Source organism: Morone saxatilis, unplaced genomic scaffold (genome assembly GCF_004916995.1).
Source record: "Morone saxatilis isolate NCDOM2014 unplaced genomic scaffold, NCSU_SB_2.0 Contig15, whole genome shotgun sequence".
In the NCBI taxonomy this organism is placed as follows: domain Eukaryota; kingdom Metazoa; phylum Chordata; class Actinopteri; family Moronidae; genus Morone; species Morone saxatilis.
The window spans coordinates 7,532,956-7,548,409 of NW_023339707.1; the positions used below are offsets into that span (position 1 = coordinate 7,532,956).

Consider the following 15,454-nt stretch of genomic DNA (forward strand, 5'->3'; position numbering starts at 1 on the left):
AGTGCGCGTGTGAGAGAGAGAGAGAGAGAGAGAGAGAGAGAGAGAGAGAGAAAGAGAGCGTGTGTGTGTACTAGGTTTCCTTTAAAAAGTAATTTCCTTTTTATGTTGTAAAGCATTATGTGTGTTATTGTGTGATCCTTCTTTAACACAAAGAGAAACACACGCACAAACAAAAACAGACACATATGCAGAAATCTGCTCATTGAGCACTCATTTTGCAACTAAAAAGGTGTGTGAAGAGAGAGCATAACATATACAAGAAAGGAGGATCAAATGCTTTGTCCTTTGATATGAATAACTCACAACACAGGAAGAAAGCCAGAAGAGCCGTGGGTGCAGAGAGACGTGAAAGAATTGCTTGTTTACTTCTATCAGTCACCTATCACCCACGGCGAGTACGGCAACGCCTCCTCCATTTAAGTTAGCACAAGCGCCCTTGCCAAGTTTCCTGCTGTCAGCGCTTATATGTTGATCCAGTAAAATTCATGCTGTGTTCAGAGATCCTGGGAAATTCTGGATATTCTCAATATTTTTAACCTAAACGAAAAAAGAGGAAACTAGCCAAATTGTTTTTACCATTGTCTCATTGCTTTGTCAGTTTTTCCTTTTTTTTTTTTGTCCAAGTCCGTAGAGTAACACAGAGGAAGTTCAGGCTATATCCTTCAGTTCCCATCTGCCTACATTCAGGTGCCTCGACCCACCAGGGCTCTTTGCACCTGAGCCCTGCACCCTGTGACAAAGACTACTAGCTTATGCAGATATTTGGCTGGGAAACGTATGACAATAAAATATTTAAGGACTGCCATGAACATTATCTCATCCATTTAAGTTTTAAACTAAAATAATTAAAGTGAGGATCACCCAACTGCCTGACGCTCCACATTTTGTCAACTAGTGAAGTTTTTTTTCTTTCTTTTTTGTCTTCTGGACCATCTGTCTATTACCGTCTATCATTGACGAACTTCAACCGATGAGATCAACAAAACATATAATGTGGTCAAACTTTTACAAAAGTCAGTTTTTGCTCTTTTTTCAGTGAAGAAATACTCTCCAGTTCTTATATAACTGCTCACTCCAGTCGCTCCCAGTACTTCCTCAAAGGATGCCAATTGGTCCAGTACCACTGTAGTTGGGCCACAAACACTGAGTGAAGCCTGGGAAGATGGATTCTCACGTGATCTCATGATTTTATTATCTTGCAAGTCCAGCTGCCTCACAAATACATCTTTCTGAGGCTGAGAAATCAAAGAAACTATGAAATTACTGAACATGGACAAATTTACAGTCAGCTCAAACTCGAAAAATAGCCCAATCCAATTACATTGCTAGAAAACTTCATCAAGAATCATTGTGCAGGATGTCATATTGGCATAAAGAGTTACTTTTAATTAATGTTCCTCAAAAGCCACCTCCCCTGTTCGGGATTGTACTACGTTGCAATGTATTATAAATATATGTAGGCACCTGCTCAATTTAAGGAGTAAAAATGCCCTTAATCGCAGTGTATTCTTGTTTTAGATGCTAGTCGCAACAATGACACAACATGAGCTGCTAAATGCAGTAGCATGTTTCACAGGGCAAACAAAACGTTCAAGGACATTTTTCTGCGCTAGAGTCTCCTTGTGGTTATAATGACCACCTGCCAGCAGTCAATTCTGAATTTATACTTTGAAGAAACGCAACATCAAACCACAATTCCTCGAGTCAGCCATCACAGCTAAAGATCCAGTTTAAAGTTGACATATTTCTCAAACAGAAACCTGAGGTCTGGCTCTGCTGCAACCTTTATATGGATAACAAGCTCCATGTCATTTTAAGACACTATTACTCCAGTCAGCCATAATGACTCAAGAAGATCAAGCGTCTACTCAGCACATTGCTCAAAGAGAATCCTTCATTATGGCTCAGCAGCAGACTCAGTTCCAGTAATAGTATTTTTTTTTTTTCTTCATCTGATCTGTGCCCTCAGGCTTCGCCTTGCTAAAACAGTGCTCATCTTGTTTTCCATCACTGGCAATTGACAAATCAGTTACTGAGGTTCAGAATCACAGCCACTCTGGTTCTCCATTACACAACTTCTTCAGTGGTTGTGATGTGTGCCGAGCCTCACTGGGGCTCTCTGATCCCTTTGGAGATCTGCTGCCTCGTTTTGTCTTAAATCTATCTCCCTCCACCATCACGGCTCTGGGCCCACAGTGTAGGTTGCAGATTGTAGAGTTTTCCATTTATTTTTTTTTCCATTTAGTTTTAAATTTTAGATATGAATTTATATTATGTTATTCCGTTTTCCAAGGCATACTGTCTTTGTACAGTTTTTTCATGCTTTCACATATGTTTGCGACCTTCCAGACAGCCATTGGTCAATGCAGATTTATTTAAAATGTCAAACACTTATGTAACTTTAACATAATAAATGAATAAATAAATACGAACCTGGTGTTCAGTGTGATGGACAACGCAACTCAAGTTTTAAGAATCTGCTAATAGATTGTCATATTGTGCAAAAATGTAATGAAAGAAATGGCTTTCCCAGTTTGGTGTGGAAGAACTTGACTGGTCTGCACAGAGCAGTGACCTCAACCACATCTGAACCAGGCCTTGTCAATCAAAATCGGTGTTGGACCTCACTAGTGCACTTGTGGCTGAATGGGAGTAAATCCCTGCTGCCTGTTTCCCAGAATTTCCATTTGAGTGGAGGCCGTTTTAGCAGCAGATTAATGCTCATGGTTTTAAAATTACATGTTTAAAACTCGCATAATGTCCAGTTGTCTACATATGCATTTGTGGTCATGTATCTCTATATCTTCACAGAACCTATACTCCAGATGCAATTTTGGATTAGTAGTAGTAGTATTTTTGGACTTCAGTATAATTTTTAGTGGCAGACGAATTAAAGCCTCAGTTTTGGTCAAATTACAGCAAATTTTATCTTATTTAGCTGTGAAACTCTTGTTTTCTCTGTTATAAATAATCATTCTGGTTCGACACTAACAGATTTAAGTCAACTGAATCCTTCTTCTTCACCCCAGTGAGGGAATTCCCATCTTGTCTTCCGCAGTATCGTCCATACACCTTTGGGTTTTAACTTGTTCAGAATCACACATTGTGCTTCTGTGGGAGTCTCTCTTTGTGCGTGTGTGTGTGTGTGTGAGGGGTGCTGTTAATCAGCTGTGTAGCCCAAGGGAGGGAACAGCTCTCCTCACTGACCCACTTAAAGGCAACATGGTGAACAGAGTAGTGAAAGTAGGACAGGAAAAATACAAAACTTAAAAGAACTGCCTTGCCTCTGTAAGCCTCTACAGGCTTTCACACTGACAACACACACCTATGTCCTCGACTCCCTTGAGATCTTCTGTTTTTGTAGCTAAGATGAACATATTGATCTGTCTCTCAATGTCCCTACCCCCGCACATAATGCCTTTATGTCAAACGTGTCTACACATAAGTGCATTACCACCCTCAAGAGTTCCATTTCTCTTGTATAGAGGAGATTTTGTTCCCAAATACCCCCCATTGTGGACAGGAGTAGTAGTGTACACCCCTGTGTGTGATGCTGGGGCTTTCTGAAGGAAGGATGGTCCCCAGGAGGGCAGTTCTTACAGCTTCCATTTCAAAATAACACCACTACCACTGACTGCAGGGGGGACAGTAACACACCTGATCATGGAAGGGTGCAGTCTCACACACATGTATGGAGAAATACTCAAACATGAGAAAATACTCATTTTCAGATTTCTTTTGTGACATACATTTTAAATATTCTCTAAATCTGGAGCTGTAACAAAAAGCACAATTACTGCTGGTGATGAAGGATTATTTTCATAGATAATTACCTATCTAGACCTATTTATAGAGGATGTCCTCCTGCACTCCTGAAATATTTAGCAGGACACATTTTGGAACAGTATGTTTCCTTGCAAACATCCCCAGCCGCTCCTCTGTGGTTATAAAGAGGGAATAAACTCACTGCCCTCCTTCCCATCCTCTTCTCCTGCCTCGGTTGTCTCTCTTTATGAGTTTATCTGTTGCAAGAGCACGTAAACAAATCACTCTGACAAAGTAAGTCAGTATAGCACGTCTTAGACATCGCTGTGACCCACAATACCTTTAAATTAAGGGTAAAACTCTCTCTTTGCTGCTGCTTTTAATGTATGTTCTTTTGCATTTCTTTTTGTTCTGCTCTATAAATCTTGTTCCTTAATGCCATTCTATTTTATTATACGCACTGTTGTTGGTATACCTGTGTAAATGGCACACAGTTTTGCACGTCATCAAAATCATTTAACCGACTGATCTCATGAAAGTGTATTCTGTGTATCTGCTGCAGTTTGGAGGAGATAAGTATGATGAAATGAGTGGAACCTTTACATTATTTGATAAACAGTCTTTTAAGAAATAATCTTCTAGTTAATTTGCTGTCATAAAAGGTAATAGCAATAGTAATATTCATGGGGGGCAAAACTAAAGAGATAAACATAAAAGATCTATTTTGGTGTTTGTTGGTCTATGTGTCTCTGTGTGTGTGCTTTAGAGCAAGTCTTTCGTTTCCAGCAGGGAGCTTTATGTTCACACAAACAGTTAGAAAGAACAGGACCAGAGAGAGTTGACTGTGAGAAAACAAGTTAGATGGAGAATGAAGAAAAGTGACTGAGCTGGAGCTATAACTCATTCACACAACAAGAAAGTAATGAGGAAGAGAGACGGCAAATATAGGGGAGAGGGATGGAGAGATAAGAGGATGAAAGAGGATGAAGCGGAGACAGATTGAGGGGTGGAGGCCGACTGAAGAGGGAGGACAGAAGGATGAACAAGAGCAGAAGAAGAAAGGGAAAGATGCAGGAGTGGGACAAGTGAGTGGGTGGAGGGTGATATGGAGGAGGTAGAGGAGGGGGAAAAAGGTAGCATAGAAGTGAAGTGGATGGACTGAGGAGGACGAGGAAAAACTGTGGAGTGGAAAAGAACTGAAGACATTAGAGGTGGAGGGATGAAATAGGAGGAGGAGGAGGAGGAGGAGGAGGAAGAGGAGAGGGTTGAGAAAGAGGAGTAAATGAAGGTGAAGACAGAGGATGGGGCGGGAGGACGTTGAGGTGACAGAGAGAGAGAAGCAACGCGAGGTGAGGTGGAAAACATCATAAAACAAATAAAGACAGGAGTGTGTTTGTGTCTGAAAGAGAAGATTTGTGTCGGTGCATAAATGAAGCACCCTCAAAGACCTCAGACTGGGGACGCTTGATTTATGCCACAATGGAGGTTAAAGAATTAGTTTAAAGTCTTTTCTGCACGTTCAGTATCTTAGGAACAATAAAATAACAATGACAACCACTGAATAACAGGTCATTGGTTTTCAGTTTCATCACACTAACAGAAACATCTTAAAATGACACTGGCACCTCCCGCCTGACTAAGCTAAGTGAGACAAAACTAGCGTGCCTCAGTATACGTCATCTGCTGGTATTTAAAGAACCGACTGTGAAAAGTAAAGTTAGCACGCGATGCGGGGCATAGACGTCACCCCAAAAGGAAGGGGGAAAAGGAGTCTGAATGGAGCTTAAAAAAGATTTTGGCGAGGATTCAAGAGAATATACAGTACATATGGTTTGAGAGAGGTGAGTCACCCTCAGGTGAAACAGTCAGTTTAAGATATTTAAAGGACTCAAGACTTAGTTTGTACTGTTCAAGATCAGTACCAGAACCCTATTAAAGGCGTTCCTAATGTGGGCATCAAATTGAATTGGTTTAGTCTCTGCCATGGAGCCATAAGTACATGAGTACATAAGGGTAATGTTTAATACTAGAGAAAGTATATTTGAAAATCCAGATATCCAGATTGCTGTGCAGTTTGTGAGACAAAAAGATTCTGTTTGTAAAAATGAAATGAATCCATTGGAAATGGAGATACAAAGTCCAACCATAAAAACATTAAATAACCATTTTACACATCTACTTCAACGAGGAGAATTTACAGTTAAAAGACTACTGGATGGTTATTTTTTTTATGACTGTGTCGTGATTTCAATGACTACTTTGATAAGCAGCTGGCTGAGAAAAAAAAAAGAACACATGCAGAAAAAGTTACTTGCCTTGCAGATTTCTCAATGCATATTGTATGAATACCTAAAAAAGTGAGAGGAGTTAGGTGTGCTGAAGTCTGAGAGAGAGAGAAAGAGAGAGAGAGAGAGAGAGAGAGAGAGAGTGCAGTGCAAGCATTAAGAAAAGAGTAAATGGAAGAGAGGCTGAAAGATGAAAGAGGACAAAGAAAGACAATTTGTGAAAAAGAGAGGTGTCAGAAAATAGAAATAAAAGGAGAAATGTAAGAGATAGAGGTGAAGGAGAAAAGGAGTAGATATGTAGAAAGTGGAAGGCTATATTTACACCCAAAGCAGGACAGTGATCAGAAAGTTGCCAGTTTGAATCCCACCTGGGAAAATTTGGGTGGGAGAGAAAGGATGAAAAAAAGGAGGCAGAGAGGACGAGATGAAAGGAACAGATGGAGAGGAGGCGGGTGGACAGAGGCGGCAGGGGGAAGAAGAGGAGAGAAAGAGGAGAGGAGGAGAAGGAGGAAAGGATGGCGAGCCGTTGTATTATTAATTGTACTGAGATGTCCTGAAGTGCAGGAGCGAACCGTCCGTCCATTAGGAGCTCTGCGGTCCCTGCTGCTGCTGCTCTCCTCTTTTTTCGCTCTGATTTCTTTCTAAATAGAGAAGCATGAGTCACTCCATCCTTATTTCCTACCTTTGACTCCTCTATCCTTGTCAGCTCTCCTTGTATCTGGCCCTGAGGTACTTAGGACTTTTTTTAGTGAAGTAGTTTTGGACTGATATGAGTTTATGAAGGCCAATGATACCTTTATTCTTAAAATCTTTTTTTCATTCCATTTTTTCTATTTTCACAAATGCAGTCATTACCCATTTCACCATAAAGCAATATAATCAGCCTCCCTGGAAACACTCATGAATGTTCATGAGGGAGGTAGTCATTTCCTATTGATTAGTGGTTTCATATTTTTTTCATTTTTGCATCTCCTTGATTTGAACAGTAACACTCATTTTTAGGGAAAATTACTAAATTGGGAGCCAGATTTAAAGCACACCCAATCAACAATCAGGGAGAAGCAGTGAACACAAAAAGAAGACAAGGACAGATATAGGAGAGAAAACGTGTTAACTAATAGTACAGTACTACTACTACTAATTATAATAAAGATTCTACACATTTACAATACTGTAATCTAACCATAATATATATCATAACCTATAGGAAATATCTGACATACACAGACACACACACACACAAACAGATGAAGGGCAGTGTTTTTGAGTATGTGTGAGCGTATGGGGGTTGAAGGGGGGTCTTGCACAATGTGGCATCTGCTCCTTTCTTTCTGTCTGTACTATTTTCGGATGCTGACCAGCACAGCTGAACAGACTGTAGAAATTGTTCTAACACACACACACACACACACACACACACAGCGTCACAGTCACAAGGTGATTATGAGGATGGCTAGAATCAATTTAGTCACACACACTTGGTCATCATCTTTCTGGTGCGGATGTTTCGTTTATGGCATTTATTTGTTTGGTGTTGACTAAATGTCACACAATTTATGGAACATTATGCATCTCCTGTCTTTGGTTACATTTTTCTTCTTGCTGTTTCCTCGCTCAATTAGTTTGTGCCTCTCTCTGTGTTCGCTGCTCAATAATTTACAGATGGTTATAATTTTATTTATTCACAGTTTGAATAGAAATCAGGGCAAATAAAAGTGAACTTAATAGTGAGCAGCAAGATGAAGGAGAAAGGTAAAGGAAAGATTAGAATAATGAAACATAAACTAACTCTACTCCATTAGCTCTGATGACCCCCATAGTGCTGAGAGCAACCTTTATAATGACCAATCAGGGCTGTGGGAACTTCTCACACATCTACACACATAATTAAAGACATACACACAGAGAAACTCATTCAATTACACATGTTAACCTTTTGGCTGTTGTGGCATTTTCCTGAGGCAGAGCAGTGTGTCTGACTGTGTGAGTCTGAGTGAGAAGACACTGCAATAAGATGGTAACTATAGCAGCAAGCAATGAGTCTAATGTAGGAAAAACTGATCTTAACCACGTGAGCAAACCGTGAAACCTGCTCTATATTTTACCCCTGTGGTTACTGGGGCTAACGTGCACTACTCTGTCTGAAATGCTACAGAACGATGAGAAGCTGGTGCATCTGTTTACAGTGCAGCCTCATGTTGTTTCATCAAAGAAGTCAGTCAATATTCAACTGTTTTCCATCACCACCACGCGATCTGATTTCATGATGTTGTTTTCCACAGAACAGCAGGGCACAGTAAAAGGAGTCGGTGACAAATACACTGCATTGCATGTCATTGCCCTAAAGACATTGGATTGTTCTGTAATGCAGGTTTTTTTTCAACTCTAATTATTTCCACCCAGATTTAGAAACAAAAGCTGAGAGTAAGAGAGTCCTCAATCTCTACTGAGCGAAGCGTTTAGAGACTGGTTTGTAAGACTTCCTCTGTTAAAAATGCCTAAAGATTTCCAAATAAAGTAACATTGGACATAAATCATTTAAAATGCTTCTCATAAATAAACTCAGATAGTATGGATTGTAGCTAACCACATATAGATCCAGATTTTGTAGCTGTAAAACATCTTTGTACTAGTTCACTTTATGAGAAGCACCTGAGAGCACAAGCAACTTTGGGCTCTACAAGGTTAGACTGTCTCGTGTGGGGAGGAGAGCCAGTTTCAGAATGGCCTTCTGGTCCGTTGAAGGACACATCTTCATGGGCTGTGTCCGTCGCAGAATCCAGCCTCTCAGCTGGAACACAGTTTATGTGTCTTCCTCATATAATGTTAAAACACACACAAACTCAGGCACGGACATAACAACACACACAAACACACCAATGCAGATTAAATGTCACACTCCTTAATCAGTTTCCTTCAGACACAAAATCAAACTCACGCACGCACACACATTTAGACACATATCCAGGTGGACTGGGTGCAGTAATCCTAATAATTGTTCCGACAGCAGTGATGACAGCTGTGAACGCCTGAATGACAGACTGGACAGAGAAATGGCCCCATTCACTCATTCACTAACACCTGCTTATACAGTGAATTACAGTGTGAGTGTATGTGTGTGTGTGTTGTGGTGTGTCATCATTCAGACCTTAGTGAGGAGTTATTCTGTTTAATATGTTTTCATGTTGAATTCTGACTAATAAATAAAAATATACATGTGCCTATTTTTGAAAATACACACCACCCAAACACTCCCTGTCCCTTTAAAGCTGCATTCAATCTATTTAGATGTCCAGTGTGTAACATTTATGAGAATTTAATATAAAAAAACAAGAATATAATATACATGGGTAATATGTTTTTTTATCACCTAAAAAGGTAAATTGTTGTGTTTTCATTATCTTAGAATGAGGTGTTTTATGTACATAGGGAGCAGGTCTTCTTCTACAGACTGCCACGTTGTTTGGTGTTGTTCATGAGTTTCACAGCCACCACAGACTTGAAAAAGGAGCAATATTCAGTTGGTTGCAATCTACAGCTTCACCAGTGGATGCCACTAAGTCCTACACAGTGGTCCAGCAAATATCATTGCCTATTTTTTTTTATCTCTTTCTTAATGAGACAACCGCAGAAAGTAAACAACAAAAAAGTCACACACAGAAAAAATACGGACTACAGGAGAAAGAAAAATGTTATTAGGAAAAGAGAAGGAAAGAAGGGATGAAGGAAACAACTATGGGAGGAGTAGAGAAGCGAAGAAGAGAGGACAGAGGGGGCAGAATAAACCTAGTGACTTTTTACTTTTCTGTTCCAGGAGACATTGCCTGCCCCTTGCATATTTCATCTCTCCCGCTATTTTTATTTTATAAAAAAAACCTTTGCTAAATTATTGATAAATCTGGCGAGCGCTACCCTCCATGTTTCTCTATCACACAGCGTTCCTGTCTTTCTCAAACACTAACTCTCATCCGCACCGCCTTGTTAGACACATTAATTTTTCAGTAAAGACACAAAGTTGTATTCTGTCACAGCAATATTCTAGTGTGAAGAGAGGAGTGTTCATAAAAATACTTTACATTACCGAAATGATTAAGTATAACATGAGGAAGAGTCTTGCTAACATGCTGATGTTTAGCAGGTATAATGTTTATCATGTTTATTGTAGCACGTTGGCATGCTATCATTTGCTAAATAGCACTAAATTCAAAGTACAGCTGAGGCTAATGGGAATGTCATTAGGTATGTAAGTATTTAAAGCCAGCATGAGCAATAGCCCAGTTGCTGTCTTTGGCTGAACTGCCCCTCTGGAGTGAAAAACTGTTTCATTTTGCTGTTGTGGCTGCAGAAATACGAGTAACCCATAATTGCTCAAGTCAGACCAAATTAAACTGCCATATGATCCAACTTTTCTTCAACAGGCATGCCTGCAGGACATAGAGCTAGAGCGGACCAGAGCCATTTAAAAAATATATAAAAAAGTGAAGCATAATGGTGCACTATGCACCTTGTCATGTGACACTGTAGCACCAAAACTTGTTATTGTTGCCGCTATGTGAGGGCTCTAGCTGAGTCTTCTGAAGTTGTGGAAACGATTAACAGTGAATGGTAAAATCAATGGGATGCCTTGTCCCTTTTCCCAAAAAGTCAGACTGAGGACAATTCAAATCCAGTTGCGTCTGTTAAAATCAAAGTAATGTGAATATTTTCTGCTGAAGGTAAGTGCTTCTATGTTCCAAACTAGTTTCCTCCACGATTACACAAAGGACTCCCAGGATGTGATTGGACTGCTGGATTTCAAATTAGTAGGAGGTTGCCTACAAAAGTAATAGTGCAACTAATTATTTAGGAGGAGAGTAAATGTAATATTATTACAGAAATGTATTTGTAATTAGTTACACGACTAGTTGAAAGTGATGTTAATACTGTAATATTATTACTTGTAATTAATTACTGCCCAACACTGGTCCCCGATTTAAAGTGACGAGTATCACCAAAACTTGTTACAGTTCATCCCGAGGGGAATGGCAATATCTATACCAAATTTCACAGCAAGAAAATACAAAAATGTCAACTTCAACTTCACAGTGTCACTAATTGCAAAGTTAGGGGATCACCAAAGTCAGCAGGATTCATCCTCCAGGAAACATGAATGCATGTACAAAATGCAATCCATCCACTGGCTGCTGAGATATTTAGGTCACGATCAAATTGGTGGACCAACTGACTGACATCACCATCTCTAGAGCCACAACACTAATGGGCTAAAAAAAGTACTGCATATGCAAGTATTTTCATAATTTGGAAAAAAAAACTTTTTAATAATCAAGACCTTTAGAACTCAGATGAACAAATTTAGCTTAACCGCCCTCCATCAGTCAAACCTCCTCAGCAGGAACTGCACTTCTGTGATTTCACCGCTCCTTTGTCGTCATCTTTCCCTCCCCCTTCTTACTTCACTCACTTGATCTTTTTTTATCTTTTTCCCTACTGTTCTACTTACTGTCTTTTGTATGAGCGCGCAAGTGTGTGTGTGTGTGTGTTAGTGCCTGACTTCCCTCTGGACCGAAGGCTGCACGTGATTTAGCTCTACATGTCTGGTTTCCCCTCAGCCTCTATCCAGTTCTCTTTCCATCTGTTACCACCGCGCCTTCGCTCTTCATCTCACAGACAAATATGTGTCTTTTTACTCATCTGTTTCTCTTAATGTCTCTTCATCCATGTTGATGTCATTGTGAGTTCATCCTCATCACTTTCTAAGACCTTTTCTCTCTTAATTTGTTATCTTTTCTTTTTCTTCTCCTCTCTTGGCTTCTTTATTCCCAACACTCCTTTTTCTATACGTCTCTATTCATTCATTCTCCGTCATCTTTATGTAAAGTCTCCATCTTTTCAGGTCCTAATCATATTTTTTTCTGGCTTCAATTCATACATTACTTAACAAATACATTGTGTCATCACTGTTTCTCTAATTTACTGAAATAAAGAATTTTATTGATTTTATTTTTTATTCAAATTTTTATCAGGCAGTCATTATGTTCATTTCTGAATCCCTCTGACATTCCTCTCTCCCTCGTGTCTTCCTTCTGTCTATTTTCTCTTTCTTTCTGTTTCATTCAATTCTTCTGGAGAGCCACAGGCCTTAATGCACATTGCATGCATACACACTCTATAAACAGTATATGTATTCTTTTGATCTGCATGTGTGTGACAGTTTTAATGGAATCGATTCCTCACGGTCCAGATAACGTTTTGATTTTATCACTGTCCTGTACACAGTAGTAGTACTTATATATAACCCTGCATATTATCTCTAGGTCTATCTTAAGGCAGTGACAGTCCATTACAGTACAGTACTGTGAACAACCGTACTCCCTAAAGACCCTGAAGGCGTCATGGTGCCTCAAAGTAAATACAACACGAGTCATTCTCAATCTGCCTGACTGACTGACTTACACGCATCCTTGCTTCTTTCTGTCTTTTCTTTTATCTGTTTCTTCCCTCAATTCTTCTTCCTTCTGCACCTCTTTCCCGCTTTTTATCTGTCCGTACACACTAGTTTCCTTGCTTTTCCATACCTATTATTCCTTCTTATTCCTTCCTTTTTATTTCTTTCATAGGCCTTTTTTTCCTCATGTAGTCCCTCTCTGCCCTGCATTCTTATAGATCTCCTTGACATTCTCCTGTTTTTTGACTTCCCTCTTTAAAACCTCCCTTTATCCTTCCTCATGTATGTCCCTCCCTACATACCTAATGTTATGCAGAATTCCTCAATTACATACACCCTGAATTCTTTCCTCTTCTCTTTTTAACCTCCTTACTTCCTTCACTTATGTGATTTCCTTTCTTTCCTTTTCCATTGCTTTCTCCCTTCCTTCTTTTCACCTCTAAGCCTGCGTCTGGATCGATGAAGGGGAGGTGAGAGAGCAGTCTGCCTTTACACTCGTTTCATTGTGGCATGAGCAGAATCACTTTAGAGGAAAGAAAGAAAGCATAACCGAAAGCGATGTCTGTGTTTTGTAATTCTGCTTCTCTTGAGGCTTTCATTCTCTCCCATTCTTTGCCTTTTTGCCCTTGCTTGATCTTTATTCTTTATTTTTATTTTTTATCTTCCTTCTGTCCATTGCCTGTTCTTAACCTTCCACTCTCATGCTTTCTTCCCCTCTTCTATCTCCATTTTTTGCTCATTGTATGTCCAGCTCTAAATATTTGTATCACCCTTCACATTTCCTTCTTGCTATCCTATGAACCAAGTATCCTTGAAAAAACAAAAGCCTGTTTGTTAAAACTAGGTTTCACTTATTTAACAGCTAATGGCCTGTTGGAGGCCACGTTACATTGATTTCAAAGTGAAATGGTGATTTTGTGAATGTAAGTCTGTCTTTTGGAATAATAGGAAATAAGAACCTAGTGGACATTATGGCACTGAGAAAATGTCTATTTTATTCATCTATTTTAAAGGTCCAGTGTGTAACATTTAGGAGGCACTTTGGGCAGAAATGGAATATAAATTTCATAGGTATGTTTTCATTAGTGTGTAATCACCTGAATATAGGAACTGTTGTGTTTTCGTGACCTTAGAATAAGCTGTTTATTTCCACAGAGAAGCCAGGTCTTTTTACACGTAGGCTGTTATGTTGAACTGCCACGTTTCTACTGTAGTTCAGAACAGACAAGCCAAACACTGGCTCTAGATAAGGATTTTTTCGTGGCCACAGTAGATTCTCCTTCACACTTGGTAGGGAAGGGTGATGTGAGGGGTTGAATTCATCAACTGCACTGCTAGATGCCAACACATCCTACACACTGGTCCTTTCAGTTTGAATAATAAATTATTCCCTCAGACGGTAATGACACGCACATTAAGATGATCCAACTCTTTACATTTAATTGTTTATTTGTTTAAATATATCTGTGGTGGGATACAATTACTTTTGATCAATACACAAATAATATCTAGACGCATGCATTACAATACTTTTAACATGCTATGGCTGAAAAAAAAAAATCGTAACTTATAGCGAAGCTCTTATTGTTTCCTAGTTTCAGTGGTTGCTATGGCATTTTTTTTATTAGCATGTTTACTGGGAAACAGTTTGTTAGCGGTTAGCATATAGCATGTGTTTGACAAAGCAAGTTGGAAGAAGCACTTTTGTTTTGGTTTGTTGCTAGTGCCACAGAGGATTGCAACATTTAAGTAAATAATAAATGATACAAAATTAATCAAATTTCAATTTTGTAATAAGTATTTGCTTTCTTTTCCATATTATGAGGGCAAATATAAGCCGATAATTAATGTTTAATGAGTTAAAAATTAATTCAATTATTAAATGCAAATCTTATTTAAGAAAATGAATAATTAAATTACCAGTGTAAATAAATGGAATAAAACTAAATCAAGCTCAGGTACAGAGATGTATATGAACGTATGCAGCATAATACCCACAGACAATGAAAAAAAACAGCTTTGTGAATAAAAGCAGGATTTAATAGGGGGACAGATGGAGTAGGAGGTATGGAGGGGGCAAAAAGAAAAACATTTTTTGTAAAAGAGCAAAAAAGAGAAAATCTGAAATCAAACAGGCCTATGAACACAGATTATGACAAAAGAGTAAGAATTGAGAAAAGAGAGTGAATTCTTCAGAGGAAAGAGAAAGATGAGAGCTTCAGGTCTAAATGCATCCACACAGTAAAGAAGAAGTAGTCCAACAGTGGAGTGAATAGTATTTTCTATTTGTGCTGACTGGTATTGATTGTCTGGGAGGAGCTGATTCTGAATTTGTCTGTGTGTGAGTACAGTTGTTGTTCTTAAATGTATGTTGTTAAACACGTTTTGCTTGCTGAAATACATACACGCGTGTATCTGTGTGTGTGAGACTTTGTGTGTACACTGTGCTGCATGTATGTGTAACACTCCTCTTACCTCCACCAGATGTGGCGTGGGGTTGAAGCCACACAGGTTACACACTTGGCTGTGACACTGCGTACAGGTGTTGTAGTTGGGCGGGTCGGAGCTGCCGATGTTCAGCTCCGTTTTACAAAGAGGACAGTTCACTTTAGGCTTTACAGGCTCTGGAGCAGGTACAGGAGCCACCACGGGCTCCTGCTTTTGTGGCGCTTTCTGCAGATGAGCAGGCGTTTGCTGATGCTGTTGTCCTTGCAGCCCTTTTTGATGATGCGCGGGTGACTGCTGCTGGGGCATTCCTTGTTGCTGGGGTGTGGTCTGCTGCTTCTGGGTCGCTGCATGAGGCCCACCCATTTGGGGACCTCCCATTAGGCCCGGCGCGTGAGGACCCCCCATTTGGCTCGGTGGATAAGGGCCTCCCGTTTGGCTTGGTGCATGAGGGCCTCCCATTTGACTCGGTGCATGAGGACCCCCCATTTGGCTCGGTGGATAAGGGCCTCCC

General features: G+C 39.7%; 1 protein-coding gene across 1 annotated transcript in view; it reads right to left on the minus strand.

Moving 5' to 3' along the window:
• bsna (bassoon presynaptic cytomatrix protein a) overlaps positions 1-15,454 on the minus strand; it is a 137,455-nt gene that overhangs the window by 55,138 nt on the left and 66,863 nt on the right. The window contains exon 4 of the mRNA XM_035657569.1: positions 14,971-15,454. This exon is cut by the window's right edge and continues 1,112 nt beyond it. Coding sequence (XP_035513462.1) covers positions 14,971-15,454 — 484 coding nt within the window. The remainder of the gene's footprint in view (positions 1-14,970) is intronic.